The sequence below is a fragment of the Denticeps clupeoides genome, chromosome 8 (assembly GCF_900700375.1).
Source record: "Denticeps clupeoides chromosome 8, fDenClu1.1, whole genome shotgun sequence".
Taxonomy (NCBI): Eukaryota; Metazoa; Chordata; class Actinopteri; order Clupeiformes; family Denticipitidae; genus Denticeps; species Denticeps clupeoides.
Window position 1 is genome coordinate 17,748,383 of NC_041714.1, and position 16,266 is coordinate 17,764,648.

Here is a 16,266-nt window from a genome sequence, read left to right on the forward strand (position 1 = left end):
ATAAAACAGTTTCTGATGAGCTATGCCGAGGTTGTGAGTTCAAGCCTCACCTGGAGCAACGTGTCTTTAACCTTATTTCATTTCATTTTGCCTGAGCTGAGCGTCCTTTGGCAGTTGCCATGCAATATCATTTAGAACTTTAGCCTTAGTTCAACCTTTTAGATCTGAGTAACATAAACTTCCTCTTGGTTGTGCATTAGACTTAATGCCTTCATAATGTACTAATTTTTGATTTAGACGCTTTACTGACTCAAACCTTTGGACATCATTTTTAGCAATATTCTTATTCAAGTGTAGCTATGAGATTCTTAGGTCAGGTCAGAACTGACAGTTTTCCACATTTTAGAGCATTTTCAATTGTGGAACAGCCCATCGTCATCATGGGTTGAAAGCAATGCATTTTAAGGTTGTACAGTTGAGATCCACAAACCTGGAAAAACTCATGGGTGTTCCAATGGCGTAATCGGTCAGCGTGCGGTACTTACAATAGAATGTCTGATGAGCTATGCCAAAAGACCAAAGAGAAGTTTTTTGGGAGCGATGTAGTTTAAGGGTTTACAGTCAAAATCCAAAAACCTAGTGAACCACATGTGTATCTCCAGTGGCTTCATCGGTTAGCATACGGAAGTTCAAAAACAGTTTCTGATGAGTAATGCCGGGGTTGTGTGTTCGAGCCACGTCTAGAGCACGAGGAGCAAACTAGAGCCTTAGTTAAACATTTTAGATCTGAGTCTCATAAACCTCCTCTTCGTAGTACATGAAACTTAATGTACTCATAATATACAAATTTTTTATTTAGACGCTTTACTGACTCAAACCTCGGGACTCATTTTTAAATATATTCTTATTCAAGTGTAGCTCTAAAATGCTTAGGTTAGGTCAGAACTGACAATTTTCCAAATTTTAGAGCGTTTTCAATTGTGGAACAGCCCCTCGTCGTCAAGGGTTGAGAGCGATGTATTTGAAGGGTTTACAGTCGAAATCCAAAAACCTGGTGAAACCCATGTGCAGCTCCAGTGGCGCAATCGGTTAGCGCGCGGTACTTATAAAACAGTTTCTGATGAGCTATGCCGAGGTTGTGAGTTCAAGCCTCACCTGGAGCAACGTGTCTTTAACCTTATTTCATTTCATTTTGCCTGAGCTGAGCGTCCTTTGGCAGTTGCCATGCAATATCATTTAGAACTTTAGCCTTAGTTCAACCTTTTAGATCTGAGTAACATAAACTTCCTCTTGGTAGTGCATTAGACTTAATGCCTTCATAATGTACTAATTTTTGATTTAGACGCTTTACTGACTCAAACCTTTGGACATCATTTTTAGCAATATTCTTATTCAAGTGTAGCTTTGAGATTCTTAGGTCAGGTCAGAACTGACAATTTTCCACATTTTAGAGCATTTTCAATTGTGGAACAGCCCATCGTCATCATGGGTTGAAAGCAATGCAATTTAATGTTGTACAGTTGAGATCCACAAACCTGGAATAACTCATGGGTGTTCCAATGGCGTAATCGGTCAGCGTGCGGTACTTACAATAGAATGTCTGATGAGCTATGCCAAAAGACCAAAGAGAAGTTTGTTGGGAGCGATGTAGTTTAAGGGTTTACAGTCAAAATCCAAAAACCTAGTGAACCACATGTGTAGCTCCAGTGGCTTCATCGGTTAGCATGCGGAAGTTCAAAAACAGTTTCTGATGAGTAATGCCGGGGTTGTGTGTTCGAGCCACGTCTAGAGCACGAGGAGCAAACTAGAGCCTTAGTTAAACATTTTAGATCTGAGTCTCATAAACCTCCTCTTCGTAGTACATGAAACTTAATGTACTCATAATATACAAATTTTTTATTTAGACGCTTTACTGACTCAAACCTCGGGACTCATTTTTAAATATATTCTTATTCAAGTGTAGCTCTAAAATGCTTAAGTTAGGTCAGAACTGACAATTTTCCAAATTTTAGAGCGTTTTCAACTGTGGAACAGCCCCTCGTCGTCAAGGGTTGAGAGCGATGTATTTGAAGGGTTTACAGTCGAAATCCAAAAACCTGGTGAAACCCATGTGCAGCTCCAGTGGCGCAATCGGTTAGCGCGCGGTACTTATAAAACAGTTTCTGATGAGCTATGCCGAGGTTGTGAGTTCAAGCCTCACCTGGAGCAACGTGTCTTTAACCTTATTTCATTTCATTATGCCTGAGAGACACTGAGCGTCCTTTGGCAGTTGCCATGCAATATCATTTAGAACTTTAGCCTTAGTTCAACCTTTTAGATCTGAGTAACATAAACTTCCTCTTGGTAGTGCATTAGACTTAATGCCTTCATAATGTACTAATTTTTGATTTAGACGCTTTACTGACTCAAACCTTTGGACATCATTTTTAGCAATATTCTTATTCAAGTGTAGCTTTGAGATTCTTAGGTCAGGTCAGAACTGACAAGTTTTCCACATTTTAGAGCATTTTCAATTGTGGAACAGCCCATCGTCATCATGGGTTGAAAGCAATGCAATTTAATGTTGTACAGTTGAGATCCACAAACCTGGAATAACTCATGGGTGTTCCAATGGCGTAATCGGTCAGCGTGCGGTACTTACAATAGAATGTCTGATGAGCTATGCCAAAAGACCAAAGAGAAGTTTGTTGGGAGCGATGTAGTTTAAGGGTTTACAGTCAAAATCCAAAAACCTAGTGAACCACATGTGTAGCTCCAGTGGCTTCATCGGTTAGCATAGCGGAAGTTCAAAAACAGTTTCTGATGAGTAATGCCGGGGTTGTGTGTTCGAGCCACGTCTAGAGCACGAGGAGCAAACTAGAGCCTTAGTTAAACATTTTAGATCTGAGTCTCATAAACCTTCTCTTCGTAGTACATGAAACTTAATGTAATCATAATATACAAATTTTTTATTTAGACGCTTTACTGACTCCAACGTCGGGACTCATTTTTAAATATATTCTTATTCAAGTGTAGCTCTAAAATGCTTAAGTTAGGTCAGAACTGACAATTTTCCAAATTTTAGAGCGTTTTCAATTGTGGAACAGCCCCTCGTCGTCAAGGGTTGAGAGCGATGTATTTGAAGGGTTTACAGTCGAAATCCAAAAACCTGGTGAAACCCATGTGCAGCTCCAGTGGCGCAATCGGTTAGCGCGCGGTACTTATAAAACAGTTTCTGATGAGCTATGCCGAGGTTGTGAGTTCAAGCCTCACCTGGAGCAACGTGTCTTTAACCTTATTTCATTTCATTTTGCCTGAGCTGAGCGTCCTTTGGCAGTTGCCATGCAATATCATTTAGAACTTTAGCCTTAGTTCAACCTTTTAGATCTGAGTAACATAAACTTCCTCTTGGTTGTGCATTAGACTTAATGCCTTCATAATGTACTAATTTTTGATTTAGACGCTTTACTGACTCAAACCTTTGGACATCATTTTTAGCAATATTCTTATTCAAGTGTAGCTATGAGATTCTTAGGTCAGGTCAGAACTGACAATTTTAAACATTTTAGAGCATTTTCAATTGTGGAACAGCCCATCGTCATCATGGGTTGAAAGCAATGCAATTTAATGTTGTACAGTTGAGATCCACAAACCTGGAATAACTCATGGGTGTTCCAATGGCGTAATCGGTCAGCGTGCGGTACTTACAATAGAATGTCTGATGAGCTATGCCAAAAGACCAAAGAGAAGTTTGTTGGGAGCGATGTAGTTTAAGGGTTTACAGTCAAAATCCAAAAACCTAGTGAACCACATGTGTAGCTCCAGTGGCTTCATCGGTTAGCATGCGGAAGTTCAAAAACAGTTTCTGATGAGTAATGCCGGGGTTGTGTGTTCGAGCCACGTCTAGAGCACGAGGAGCAAACTAGAGGCTTAGTTAAACATTTTAGATCTGAGTCTCATAAACCTCCTCTTCGTAGTACATGAAACTTAATGTACTCATAATATACAAATTTTTTATTTAGACGCTTTACTGACTCAAACCTCGGGACTCATTTTTAAATATATTCTTATTCAAGTGTAGCTCTAAAATGCTTAGGTTAGGTCAGAACTGACAATTTTCCAAATTTTAGAGCGTTTTCAATTGTGGAACAGCCCCTCGTCGTCAAGGGTTGAGAGCGATGTATTTGAAGGGTTTACAGTCGAAATCCAAAAACCTGGTGAAACCCATGTGCAGCTCCAGTGGCGCAATCGGTTAGCGCGCGGTACTTATAAAACAGTTTCTGATGAGCTATGCCGAGGTTGTGAGTTCAAGCCTCACCTGGAGCAACGTGTCTTTAACCTTATTTCATTTCATTTTGCCTGAGCTGAGCGTCCTTTGGCAGTTGCCATGCAATATCATTTAGAACTTTAGCCTTAGTTCAACCTTTTAGATCTGAGTAACATAAACTTCCTCTTGGTTGTGCATTAGACTTAATGCCTTCATAATGTACTAATTTTTGATTTAGACGCTTTACTGACTCAAACCTTTGGACATCATTTTTAGCAATATTCTTATTCAAGTGTAGCTATGAGATTCTTAGGTCAGGTCAGAACTGACAGTTTTCCACATTTTAGAGCATTTTCAATTGTGGAACAGCCCATCGTCATCATGGGTTGAAAGCAATGCATTTTAATGTTGTACAGTTGAGATCCACAAACCTGGAAAAACTCATGGGTGTTCCAATGGCGTAATCGGTCAGCGTGCGGTACTTACAATAGAATGTCTGATGAGCTATGCCAAAAGACCAAAGAGAAGTTTGTTGGGAGCGATGTAGTTTAAGGGTTTACAGTCAAAATCCAAAAACCTAGTGAACCACATGTGTATCTCCAGTGGCTTCATCGGTTAGCATACGGAAGTTCAAAAACAGTTTCTGATGAGTAATGCCGGGGTTGTGTGTTCGAGCCACGTCTAGAGCACGAGGAGCAAACTAGAGGCTTAGTTAAACATTTTAGATCTGAGTCTCATAAACCTCCTCTTCGTAGTACATGAAACTTAATGTACTCATAATATACAAATTTTTTATTTAGACGCTTTACTGACTCAAACCTCGGGACTCATTTTTAAATATATTCTTATTCAAGTGTAGCTCTAAAATGCTTAGGTTAGGTCAGAACTGACAATTTTCCAAATTTTAGAGCGTTTTCAACTGTGGAACAGCCCCTCGTCGTCAAGGGTTGAGAGCGATGTATTTGAAGGGTTTACAGTCGAAATCCAAAAACCTGGTGAAACCCATGTGCAGCTCCAGTGGCGCAATCGGTTAGCGCGCGGTACTTATAAAACAGTTTCTGATGAGCTATGCCGAGGTTGTGAGTTCAAGCCTCACCTGGAGCAACGTGTCTTTAACCTTATTTCATTTCATTATGCCTGAGAGACACTGAGCGTCCTTTGGCAGTTGCCATGCAATATCATTTAGAACTTTAGCCTTAGTTCAACCTTTTAGATCTGAGTAACATAAACTTCCTCTTGGTAGTGCATTAGACTTAATGTCTTCATAATGTACTAATTTTTGATTTAGACGCTTTACTGACTCAAACCTTTGGACATCATTTTTAGCAATATTCTTATTCAAGTGTAGCTTTGAGATTCTTAGGTCAGGTCAGAACTGACAATTTTCCACATTTTAGAGCATTTTCAATTGTGGAACAGCCCATCGTCATCATGGGTTGAAAGCAATGCAATTTAATGTTGTACAGTTGAGATCCACAAACCTGGAATAACTCATGGGTGTTCCAATGGCGTAATCGGTCAGCGTGCGGTACTTACAATAGAATGTCTGATGAGCTATGCCAAAAGACCAAAGAGAAGTTTGTTGGGAGCGATGTAGTTTAAGGGTTTACAGTCAAAATCCAAAAACCTAGTGAACCACATGTGTAGCTCCAGTGGCTTCATCGGTTAGCATGCGGAAGTTCAAAAACAGTTTCTGATGAGTAATGCCGGGGTTGTGTGTTCGAGCCACGTCTAGAGCACGAGGAGCAAACTAGAGCCTTAGTTAAACATTTTAGATCTGAGTCTCATAAACCTTCTCATCGTAGTACATGAAACTTAATGTACTCATAATATACAAATTTTTTATTTAGACGCTTTACTGACTCAAACCTCGGGACTCATTTTTAAATATATTCTTATTCAAGTGTAGCTCTAAAATGCTTAGGTTAGGTCAGAACTGACAATTTTCCAAATTTTAGAGCGTTTTCAACTGTGGAACAGCCCCTCGTCGTCAAGGGTTGAGAGCGATGTATTTGAAGGGTTTACAGTCGAAATCCAAAAACCTGGTGAAACCCATGTGCAGCTCCAGTGGCGCAATCGGTTAGCGCGCGGTACTTATAAAACAGTTTCTGATGAGCTATGCCGAGGTTGTGAGTTCAAGCCTCACCTGGAGCAACGTGTCTTTAACCTTATTTCATTTCATTATGCCTGAGAGACACTGAGCGTCCTTTGGCAGTTGCCATGCAATATCATTTAGAACTTTAGCCTTAGTTCAACCTTTTAGATCTGAGTAACATAAACTTCCTCTTGGTTGTGCATTAGACTTAATGCCTTCATAATGTACTAATTTTTGATTTAGACGCTTTACTGACTCAAACCTTTGGACATCATTTTTAGCAATATTCTTATTCAAGTGTAGCTTTGAGATTCTTAGGTCAGGTCAGAACTGACAATTTTAAACATTTTAGAGCATTTTCAATTGTGGAACAGCCCATCGTCATCATGGGTTGAAAGCAATGCAATTTAATGTTGTACAGTTGAGATCCACAAACCTGGAATAACTCATGGGTGTTCCAATGGCGTAATCGGTCAGCGTGCGGTACTTACAATAGAATGTCTGATGAGCTATGCCAAAAGACCAAAGAGAAGTTTGTTGGGAGCGATGTAGTTTAAGGGTTTACAGTCAAAATCCAAAAACCTAGTGAACCACATGTGTAGCTCCAGTGGCTTCATCGGTTAGCATAGCGGAAGTTCAAAAACAGTTTCTGATGAGTAATGCCGGGGTTGTGTGTTCGAGCCACGTCTAGAGCACGAGGAGCAAACTAGAGGCTTAGTTAAACATTTTAGATCTGAGTCTCATAAACCTCCTCTTCGTAGTACATGAAACTTAATGTACTCATAATATACAAATTTTTTATTTAGACGCTTTACTGACTCAAACCTCGGGACTCATTTTTAAATATATTCTTATTCAAGTGTAGCTCTAAAATGCTTAAGTTAGGTCAGAACTGACAATTTTCCAAATTTTAGAGCGTTTTCAACTGTGGAACAGCCCCTCGTCGTCAAGGGTTGAGAGCGATGTATTTGAAGGGTTTACAGTCGAAATCCAAAAACCTGGTGAAACCCATGTGCAGCTCCAGTGGCGCAATCGGTTAGCGCGCGGTACTTATAAAACAGTTTCTGATGAGCTATGCCGAGGTTGTGAGTTCAAGCCTCACCTGGAGCAACGTGTCTTTAACCTTATTTCATTTCATTATGCCTGAGAGACACTGAGCGTCCTTTGGCAGTTGCCATGCAATATCATTTAGAACTTTAGCCTTAGTTCAACCTTTTAGATCTGAGTAACATAAACTTCCTCTTGGTTGTGCATTAGACTTAATGCCTTCATAATGTACTAATTTTTGATTTAGACGCTTTACTGACTCAAACCTTTGGACATCATTTTTAGCAATATTCTTATTCAAGTGTAGCTATGAGATTCTTAGGTCAGGTCAGAACTGACAAGTTTTCCACATTTTAGAGCATTTTCAATTGTGGAACAGCCCATCGTCATCATGGGTTGAAAGCAATGCAATTTTAATGTTGTACAGTTGAGATCCACAAACCTGGAATAACTCATGGGTGTTCCAATGGCGTAATCGGTCAGCGTGCGGTACTTACAATAGAATGTCTGATGAGGTATGCCAAAAGACCAAAGAGAAGTTTGTTGGGAGCGATGTAGTTTAAGGGTTTACAGTCAAAATCCAAAAACCTAGTGAACCACATGTGTAGCTCCAGTGGCTTCATCGGTTAGCATGCGGAAGTTCAAAAACAGTTTCTGATGAGTAATGCCGGGGTTGTGTGTTCGAGCCACGTCTAGAGCACGAGGAGCAAACTAGAGGCTTAGTTAAACATTTTAGATCTGAGTCTCATAAACCTCCTCTTCGTAGTACATGAAACTTAATGTACTCATAATATACAAATTTTTTATTTAGACGCTTTACTGACTCAAACCTCGGGACTCATTTTTAAATATATTCTTATTCAAGTGTAGCTCTAAAATGCTTAGGTTAGGTCAGAACTGACAATTTTCCAAATTTTAGAGCGTTTTCAATTGTGGAACAGCCCCTCGTCGTCAAGGGTTGAGAGCGATGTATTTGAAGGGTTTACAGTCGAAATCCAAAAACCTGGTGAAACCCATGTGCAGCTCCAGTGGCGCAATCGGTTAGCGCGCGGTACTTATAAAACAGTTTCTGATGAGCTATGCCGAGGTTGTGAGTTCAAGCCTCACCTGGAGCAACGTGTCTTTAACCTTATTTCATTTCATTTTGCCTGAGCTGAGCGTCCTTTGGCAGTTGCCATGCAATATCATTTAGAACTTTAGCCTTAGTTCAACCTTTTAGATCTGAGTAACATAAACTTCCTCTTGGTAGTGCATTAGACTTAATGTCTTCATAATGTACTAATTTTTGATTTAGACGCTTTACTGACTCAAACCTTTGGACATCATTTTTAGCAATATTCTTATTCAAGTGTAGCTATGAGATTCTTAGGTCAGGTCAGAACTGACAGTTTTCCACATTTTAGAGCATTTTCAATTGTGGAACAGCCCATCGTCATCATGGGTTGAAAGCAATGCAATTTAATGTTGTACAGTTGAGATCCACAAACCTGGAATAACTCATGGGTGTTCCAATGGCGTAATCGGTCAGCGTGCGGTACTTACAATAGAATGTCTGATGAGCTATGCCAAAAGACCAAAGAGAAGTTTGTTGGGAGCGATGTAGTTTAAGGGTTTACAGTCAAAATCCAAAAACCTAGTGAACCACATGTGTAGCTCCAGTGGCTTCATCGGTTAGCATGCGGAAGTTCAAAAACAGTTTCTGATGAGTAATGCCGGGGTTGTGTGTTCGAGCCACGTCTAGAGCACGAGGAGCAAACTAGAGGCTTAGTTAAACATTTTAGATCTGAGTCTCATAAACCTCCTCTTCGTAGTACATGAAACTTAATGTACTCATAATATACAAATTTTTTATTTAGACGCTTTACTGACTCAAACCTCGGGACTCATTTTTAAATATATTCTTATTCAAGTGTAGCTCTAAAATGCTTAGGTTAGGTCAGAACTGACAATTTTCCAAATTTTAGAGCGTTTTCAATTGTGGAACAGCCCCTCGTCGTCAAGGGTTGAGAGCGATGTATTTGAAGGGTTTACAGTCGAAATCCAAAAACCTGGTGAAACCCATGTGCAGCTCCAGTGGCGCAATCGGTTAGCGAGCGGTACTTATAGAACAGTTTCTGATGAGCTATGCCGAGGTTGTGAGTTCAAGCCTCACCTGGAGCAACGTGTCTTTAACCTTATTTCATTTCATTATGCCTGACGGACACTGAGCATCCTTTGGCAGTTGCCATGCAATATCATTTAGAACTTTAGCCTTAGTTCAACCTTTTAGATCTGAGTAACATAAACTTCCTCTTGGTAGTGCATTAGACTTAATGTCTTCATAATGTACTAATTTTTGATTTCGACTGCTTTGCTGACTCAAACCTCTTGACTCATTTTTAAATATATTCTTTTTTTCTATTTTCTATTGCTTTTTTGAATTTAGGTTATGAAACAATATGGTGAAATTAAGGTTCCTAAAAGTGGACAACTCGAGTGAGTAATTCATCTTTAATTCTTATATAATTAAATGTACTATAGATGTTTTAGGCTACCATGCTGTACTGAAACAACATTTTTCTTGCAGAAATGAAAAGAATAAATTTAAAGGAAAGCTGATGGAAAGCCAGTCAAAAACAAAGTCAAAATGCACCTTTGAAGAGCCTAATGTTCGGATGTCAGAATTATGGACAACCTTAACCTCATATCAAGCAACATTTCTTGTATGATAATAAAATGACCAAACATTGAGATTCATGTACACATAATAAGTAATATACTCAACACAAGCTTTTTTCTTCATTCTTCAGAATTATTTTGCCAGGAATTTTTACCGCATGCGATTATTCAGTCTGGTTATTGCTTTTGGCATCAATTTTATCCTTCTTTTTTACAAGGTAATCTTTTCACCAATGATGATCAAAAAGTGTACAATTTATTTCAAAACTTTCCCTACCTTCAATGTGACCAGTAAACTCTATAACACAAAAACATCTTCTAAAAAGAAATGATGTCAGGACATGGACATTGGGAGGGCCTCTGGTCCCATGTCCCGGACTGGGGTTTGTTTTGTGTGTCTGTGTTTTCCTGATTCCCTAATCGTTTTCACCTGCTGTCTCTAGAATAAATGTTTCCACGGTGTCATACTTGTTTCCACTGTGTCATACTGCGTTTAGTCCGTAAACCCTGTGCTGTGAAGTTGTGCATTTGCGTCCTTCAATCATGCAATGTTGCCACAGCCATTACACTACAATAAGATGGTTGTATGTATATTCTTAAATTAATACTTTGATAAATTACCTTTTAACTTTATTAGAACATTCAGTTAATTTTGGGGGGGACATCTCTTGAGCATTTAGGACTTCTTGTAGAGGAAGTAGGTCACATTACAGGTTGGAAGGTTTGGGAAAAAAAAACCTGGAATATTAATGTTACACTTTTGTGTTGATTGTTAAAATATTATGACATTTTGAATTGACTAATTGTTCTACTGTTTATTTAGGTGGATTTGCCACATATTTGCTCTGCTCATGCTTGCACTCTCAGTATTAAAAAAACATAATTATTTAACACAGTAACAAGCCTGCACAATAGTTGAAATGGTATTTCACTTCTAGATAGTTTTACCAGACTGTGATTAGCAAAGTTTCTTATGTCATCACAAACCTGTTCAATACCTATTCACATCTTGTCTTTCCTCTTCCCTTTTAAGTATGAAGAAGGGAGAGGGAGGGGTGGTGATTCCAGAGTCTTGGGGAGAGGGCAGGCCACAGAGGATCATTGCACAGAGAAAGCACATTTTATTCTGGCAGAAACGGGCAGTTCTTTCATGGAGTTGTCACTTAAATTCTTGGCAATTATTCACACACTTATAGCTTTCTGCTGCATTGTTGGTTACTGCTGTCTGAAGGTAAATCGTAATTTGGATTCTACAACATCAGTATATTGTTATTTTGCACTGACAGTAGACTATTGACTGATTTCTTTCAGGTTCCCTTGGTGATTTTCAAACGAGAGAAAGAGGTTGCACGCAAGCTTGTGTTTGATGGTCTATATATAAGTATGCAACCCTCTGAAGATGACTTCAAAGGACAATGGGATAGATTGGTCATTAATACAATGTAAAAATGTATCACTGAACCCAAATCTAAATCTGAATTTGCACTCTAACTTTTTGTATTGTGACTGTTTTTATCTTTATGTTTTAGATCATTCCCTAGTAATTACTGGGATAAATTCATAAAGAGGAAGGTAAGAATTAAATTTATTTTTAATTCCACGTTGTAGAGGACTGTTTCAAAAGGAGTCAGAATAATGTTGTCTCTGCAGGTGATAGATAAGTATGGGCTATTTTATGGCATTGATCGGATCAGTGAGCTGTTGGGTCTGGAAAGACATGCTCTGGAGTTCAGTGTCCAGAAACGGCAGAAGAGAAAGTCCTGGAGAGAGAGTTCACTTCAAACACTGTGAGTGACTCAATGTATCTGTAATGTACTTACATGTTTTCAGCTGTTGTTGTCTCTCAAGCAACACAATATATGCAACATAGAGGAAGAATTTATCGATAATACATTACTTATTGATATACAATATACATGCAGTGCAATAAATGTGCAAGTATGAAATAGAAACGGAATGAAAATAGTGCAACATGTTTTTGCTCCCATTTGTCAGATCTGAAACATTTTGTACGTACACAAAAGACCAATTACTCTCAAATATAGTTCACAAATCTGTCTAAATCTGTGTTAGTGAGCAGTTCTCCTTTGCCAATATAATCCATCCCACCTCACACTTCAAAGCCTTAGACTGCACACAAAAGAAGGACACGCTGAAATGTTAAATGTATATAAAAGAGAAAATAATAATATTCCTCTAATTTAGGTTGAATTCCATTGATTTGAAATATGAAATATGGAAGTTTGGCGTGGTAATAACAGACAATGTGAGTAAATTTTGCATGCTTGCATGTTTACTCCATACATGTTACTGCATAAATTTGAAGTTCACCAAATTCTTTTCTTTCTTACTCCAGTCATTCCTGTACCTGGCCTGGTATATGGCTATGTCTCTTGTTGGTCACTATAATAATTTCTTTTTTGCTGCTCACCTTCTGGACATTGCTATGGGTTTTAAAACAATTAGAACCATATTGTCCTCAGTGACACATAATGGAAAGCAGGTAGTTGTCTGTTATTATTTTTTGCATAATTCTCTGTAAATTTGCCCTATGTCTGAATAACTAATGTGTGTCTGTCACAGCTGATGCTGACAGTAGGGCTGTTAGCTGTGGTGGTCTATCTCTACACGGTGGTGGCTTTTAACTTTTTTCAGAAATTTTACAACAAGAGCAAAGATGACAAAGCTATAGACATGAAATGTGATGACATGCTCACTGTGAGTAAGACCCCTAAACTTGATATGTGTTTTGTATTATGTTAATCTCTGACTCAATGTGTGTGTGTGGACATAATCATAATGGCAAATGATGCATAATTATCTGTCGAACCTTCAGTAACAGACATAGGTGTCTGCACCTATTTTTCCTGAAATATTTGGCCCTGCTTCATTCTGCTTTTAGTGTTACATGTTCCACATGTACGTGGGTGTGCGAGCAGGAGGAGGAATAGGTGATGAAATTGAAGACCCGGCTGGAGATGATTTTGAATTCTACCGCATAGTTTTTGACATCACATTCTTTTTTTTTGTTATTGTCATTCTGCTGGCCATCATACAAGGTGGGGCAATTGTTCATGCATTAATAGTGCATAATTTTCAAATAGAAACATTGCAGAACATTGGCAGTGCAAATTAATTACAAAATTAAACTATGTATTTATATACTATTTTAAATGATAACTTTTATCCATTGAATGTGTTTGCATGTGTGATTCAATGGCACAAGCTAACTAAACAAATTGTTTGCATCCCATTAAATAAAGTTGATATTAATGTGACAGAAAGGTCACTGCAGTTCAAACAACGATTCACAACATTGCTTTGGTTCATTCTTTGCAATTATCTAATTACATTTTTTTTCATGTCTATCTAAAGGTTTGATTATTGATGCGTTTGGCGAACTGAGAGACAAACAAGAGCAAGTCAAAGAGGATATGGAAGTAAGATGAGCAAAAGTATACAGCAACACACATACAGTGGTGCGGTCTGTTTGGCCCTTAGACAAATATTCATCAGCCTAGGGTTCATCACCACTAGTTTAAAACCCCATTTGGGTACCATTTGCCTTTCCTTGTCTGGGGCACAAATACGTTTTTAATTACATTAATTACGAAAATAATAAATAAATAAACAATGCTTTAAAAATGCAGTAAATAAAGCACACATAGAGAGGAAAGGGTAATGACCAGATTTACTGTATATAGAAATCACACAATTTATTTTTGTTTGATGATGATGATGAATGATTGGTCAGTAACAAATGATGCTGACTAATGATGTGGTGTTATGAATAACATTTTTCATACTTAACATTCTGTACTCGCTCCTCTTTCCAGACCAAATGCTTTATATGTGGGATTAGTAGTGACTGTTTTGAAACAGTTTCTCACGGTTTCGAAATGCACACACTGCAAGAGCACAACCTGGCAAGCTACCTGTGAGTACAGCACATGTTAAATTCTTATGATATTCTAATTCCTGTACATTTCATGTAAAGCAGAGCATGCACGTGGTCCAGTTGGACTCAAATCTTCTGCATTATTTTTTGTCTTCTCAGATTCTTTTTGATGTATCTCATCAACAAAGATGAAACCGAATATACTGGACAGGTGTCTTGTGCTCTTTAATATTTTGTCACATTTTATATTTGTCAATGACACCTCAGCTAAAAGGGATTTACTAGAATTACAGCACACTGAGGATGTTTCTTTTCCTCTTGACAGGAATCATATGTATGGAAGATGTACCAGGAACGCTGCTGGGAATTTTTTCCGGTGGGAGATTGTTTCCGTAAACACTATGAGGATCAGTCTTCTTGAGAAAAATACATCTTAACTGGTGACTAGTTATAGACCAGAAAGTGTGAGATATAATGTTAGGACTTCAATGTATACATAATTATTCTTTAGATTGTTCAGTTTGAAATTATTCAAATCTTCTGCATTATTGTGATGAAAATAGCAAGACTTGCACCACTTTAGCCTCATGCAGTTTTCACGGATTGAATAAAAAAAATTTCGGTATTGAATTTATAAATGACACTATTAGTGCAGTACTGTCCAGTGTTCTACCTTGTTTTTTTGTCATGTTCCGTTGTGCTGTGGCCACTAACATGATGACATGCAATGATGTGATTTTACAATAAACATCTTATTCACTTGGTCAAAATATATACTTTAATGGAGGAGTGCAGGTACTGACTGTAAGCACAGATTCAGCCCCACTCCAGAGTGTTTGTTTGCTTTATAAAGGGTCTAAGGTTGGGCGGTGACATCTGTAAGGGATCATCAATATTCATAATTAATATGGTTAAGCAACCATTAATGTTTTAAGCATTATTATTATTATTATTATTATTATTATTATTATTATTTTAATAAAACCCCTTGCAGACCCTGACAGTTAGTAAAATGGAAACCGTGCTGTTTCTCAAGCTGGTGGTGTGGGACAAAGGCTCTTGGTTTTTAATTTGATGATCCAATTCCTTTACCCTAAACTAAAATATAAGATAAGATTAGATGATCCTTTATCTACATCTTTATCTACAAGGATCCATGACCCTAAGAAATATCTACATCTTCTGACCTTTCCTAGTGATGACTGAGCTCATTAAGGTCTGGACCCTTGATGGGCCCTTATCTGTGAAGACCAGTGAAATGTTCAGGTTATTTGCAATGTAAAAACGTTTAAAAAAAAGAACAATTAAACATTTTATGAACATCAAACATCTGAAGAGTAATAGTATGATAGTGAATTAAAGGATTCATTATCATAGAATGAAATATGTTTAACATTGTTTAAGAAAATTATTATTTACATAAAATATATAACCCATGGAGTGGCTCTGATTTATCAGCAAAAGACTGTGTGTACCTGTGTGTCCCAGTGAGCTCTCTCCATGAAATGTTAATGTATGTAGGTGCCATCGTCATGGGGCAGTGGTGACATCAGAGTGCAGTGCCATCCTGTCCAGCGCCCCCTTGTTGTGTCACAGCGTGGCCTGCAAGTCTGTGAGAAAAATCCAACCAGACAGACAGTTGAAGGCACCTTGTAAAAATATTCTGTAATTTGGACAGCAAAATTACACAGAGAAGTATTATTTGTCTGTTTACAGTATTATTCATTAGAATGCAATGCATCATGGGACATTCAATGATTACAACAGGTTTCCACTAAATATACAGTTAATTACCTGTAGAAAACTGATCGCCAATTTTTCTATTTGGATTAAGTGGAATCCGAGGATGACGTCATGGTCATTGGCTGTTGCATTTGCAATCTAAAACTCGGCGGGAATGAGTGAACTGTGTGATGGCTGTCTTTTCAGATACAGAGGTTGAACTGACACAAATGTAAGAAGCTGATCTTACGTGTTATCACTTTATAAGTGTCATAAAAAAATAAGATCTACTCTAATTGTTCATTTGTAAAGTTATGTTGGTGCTGTGCATTGGTTTGGTAAACAGCGTATGTCTGGTGAGGAGGGGGAAAGCATAGGAGGTTTGAACAGAGCACAGTTTTATTATAGGGGAAATTGTCCGGGATTTGTTAGTGTGCTGAATGTCTGTTCCTGCAGATGCCCTAACAGTTAAAAATAAATATGTATTATACACCGAGCTAAGAATATTGATAAACTCTGGGAGGCATGCAAGACTGCTTTCTTTGCTATTCCTGATGACATCAAGAAATTGTATGAATCCTTGCCAAACCACATGGATCCTTCAAGTCCTTCAAGCTCATGGAAGTCATACAAGATATTAAATTTGGATCTCACAGCACC

The 16,266-nt window shown here is 38.2% G+C and overlaps 1 protein-coding gene and 9 non-coding genes across 10 annotated transcripts in view; all 10 read left to right on the forward strand.

The window, feature by feature from the left end:
* The window catches only part of LOC114795682 (ryanodine receptor 2-like), a 235,565-nt gene extending 221,045 nt beyond the window's left edge, over positions 1-14,520 (forward strand). Inside the window, exons 89-103 of the mRNA XM_028989221.1 lie at positions 9,754-9,803; positions 9,895-10,030; positions 10,118-10,204; positions 11,020-11,217; positions 11,298-11,428; positions 11,516-11,558; positions 11,637-11,773; positions 12,192-12,252; positions 12,343-12,489; positions 12,570-12,704; positions 12,889-13,045; positions 13,362-13,426; positions 13,823-13,923; positions 14,044-14,095; positions 14,210-14,520. Coding sequence (XP_028845054.1) covers positions 9,754-9,803; positions 9,895-10,030; positions 10,118-10,204; positions 11,020-11,217; positions 11,298-11,428; positions 11,516-11,558; positions 11,637-11,773; positions 12,192-12,252; positions 12,343-12,489; positions 12,570-12,704; positions 12,889-13,045; positions 13,362-13,426; positions 13,823-13,923; positions 14,044-14,095; positions 14,210-14,305 — 1,596 coding nt within the window. The 3' untranslated portion in view covers positions 14,306-14,520. The remainder of the gene's footprint in view (positions 1-9,753; positions 9,804-9,894; positions 10,031-10,117; positions 10,205-11,019; positions 11,218-11,297; positions 11,429-11,515; positions 11,559-11,636; positions 11,774-12,191; positions 12,253-12,342; positions 12,490-12,569; positions 12,705-12,888; positions 13,046-13,361; positions 13,427-13,822; positions 13,924-14,043; positions 14,096-14,209) is intronic.
* On the forward strand, positions 1,011-1,103 carry trnai-uau (transfer RNA isoleucine (anticodon UAU)). Its single transcript is given in 2 exon segments — positions 1,011-1,048; positions 1,068-1,103. It is a non-coding gene; the product is annotated as a tRNA-Ile (tRNA).
* On the forward strand, positions 2,056-2,148 carry trnai-uau (transfer RNA isoleucine (anticodon UAU)). Its single transcript is given in 2 exon segments — positions 2,056-2,093; positions 2,113-2,148. It is a non-coding gene; the product is annotated as a tRNA-Ile (tRNA).
* Positions 3,108-3,200, forward strand: trnai-uau (transfer RNA isoleucine (anticodon UAU)). Its single transcript is given in 2 exon segments — positions 3,108-3,145; positions 3,165-3,200. It is a non-coding gene; the product is annotated as a tRNA-Ile (tRNA).
* Positions 4,153-4,245, forward strand: trnai-uau (transfer RNA isoleucine (anticodon UAU)). The gene is given in 2 exon segments: positions 4,153-4,190; positions 4,210-4,245. It is a non-coding gene; the product is annotated as a tRNA-Ile (tRNA).
* Positions 5,198-5,290, forward strand: trnai-uau (transfer RNA isoleucine (anticodon UAU)). Its single transcript is given in 2 exon segments — positions 5,198-5,235; positions 5,255-5,290. It is a non-coding gene; the product is annotated as a tRNA-Ile (tRNA).
* Positions 6,248-6,340, forward strand: trnai-uau (transfer RNA isoleucine (anticodon UAU)). The gene is given in 2 exon segments: positions 6,248-6,285; positions 6,305-6,340. It is a non-coding gene; the product is annotated as a tRNA-Ile (tRNA).
* Positions 7,299-7,391, forward strand: trnai-uau (transfer RNA isoleucine (anticodon UAU)). Its single transcript is given in 2 exon segments — positions 7,299-7,336; positions 7,356-7,391. It is a non-coding gene; the product is annotated as a tRNA-Ile (tRNA).
* On the forward strand, positions 8,351-8,443 carry trnai-uau (transfer RNA isoleucine (anticodon UAU)). Its single transcript is given in 2 exon segments — positions 8,351-8,388; positions 8,408-8,443. It is a non-coding gene; the product is annotated as a tRNA-Ile (tRNA).
* Positions 9,396-9,488, forward strand: trnai-uau (transfer RNA isoleucine (anticodon UAU)). The gene is given in 2 exon segments: positions 9,396-9,433; positions 9,453-9,488. It is a non-coding gene; the product is annotated as a tRNA-Ile (tRNA).
* Positions 14,521-16,266: the final 1,746 nt, after the last annotated feature.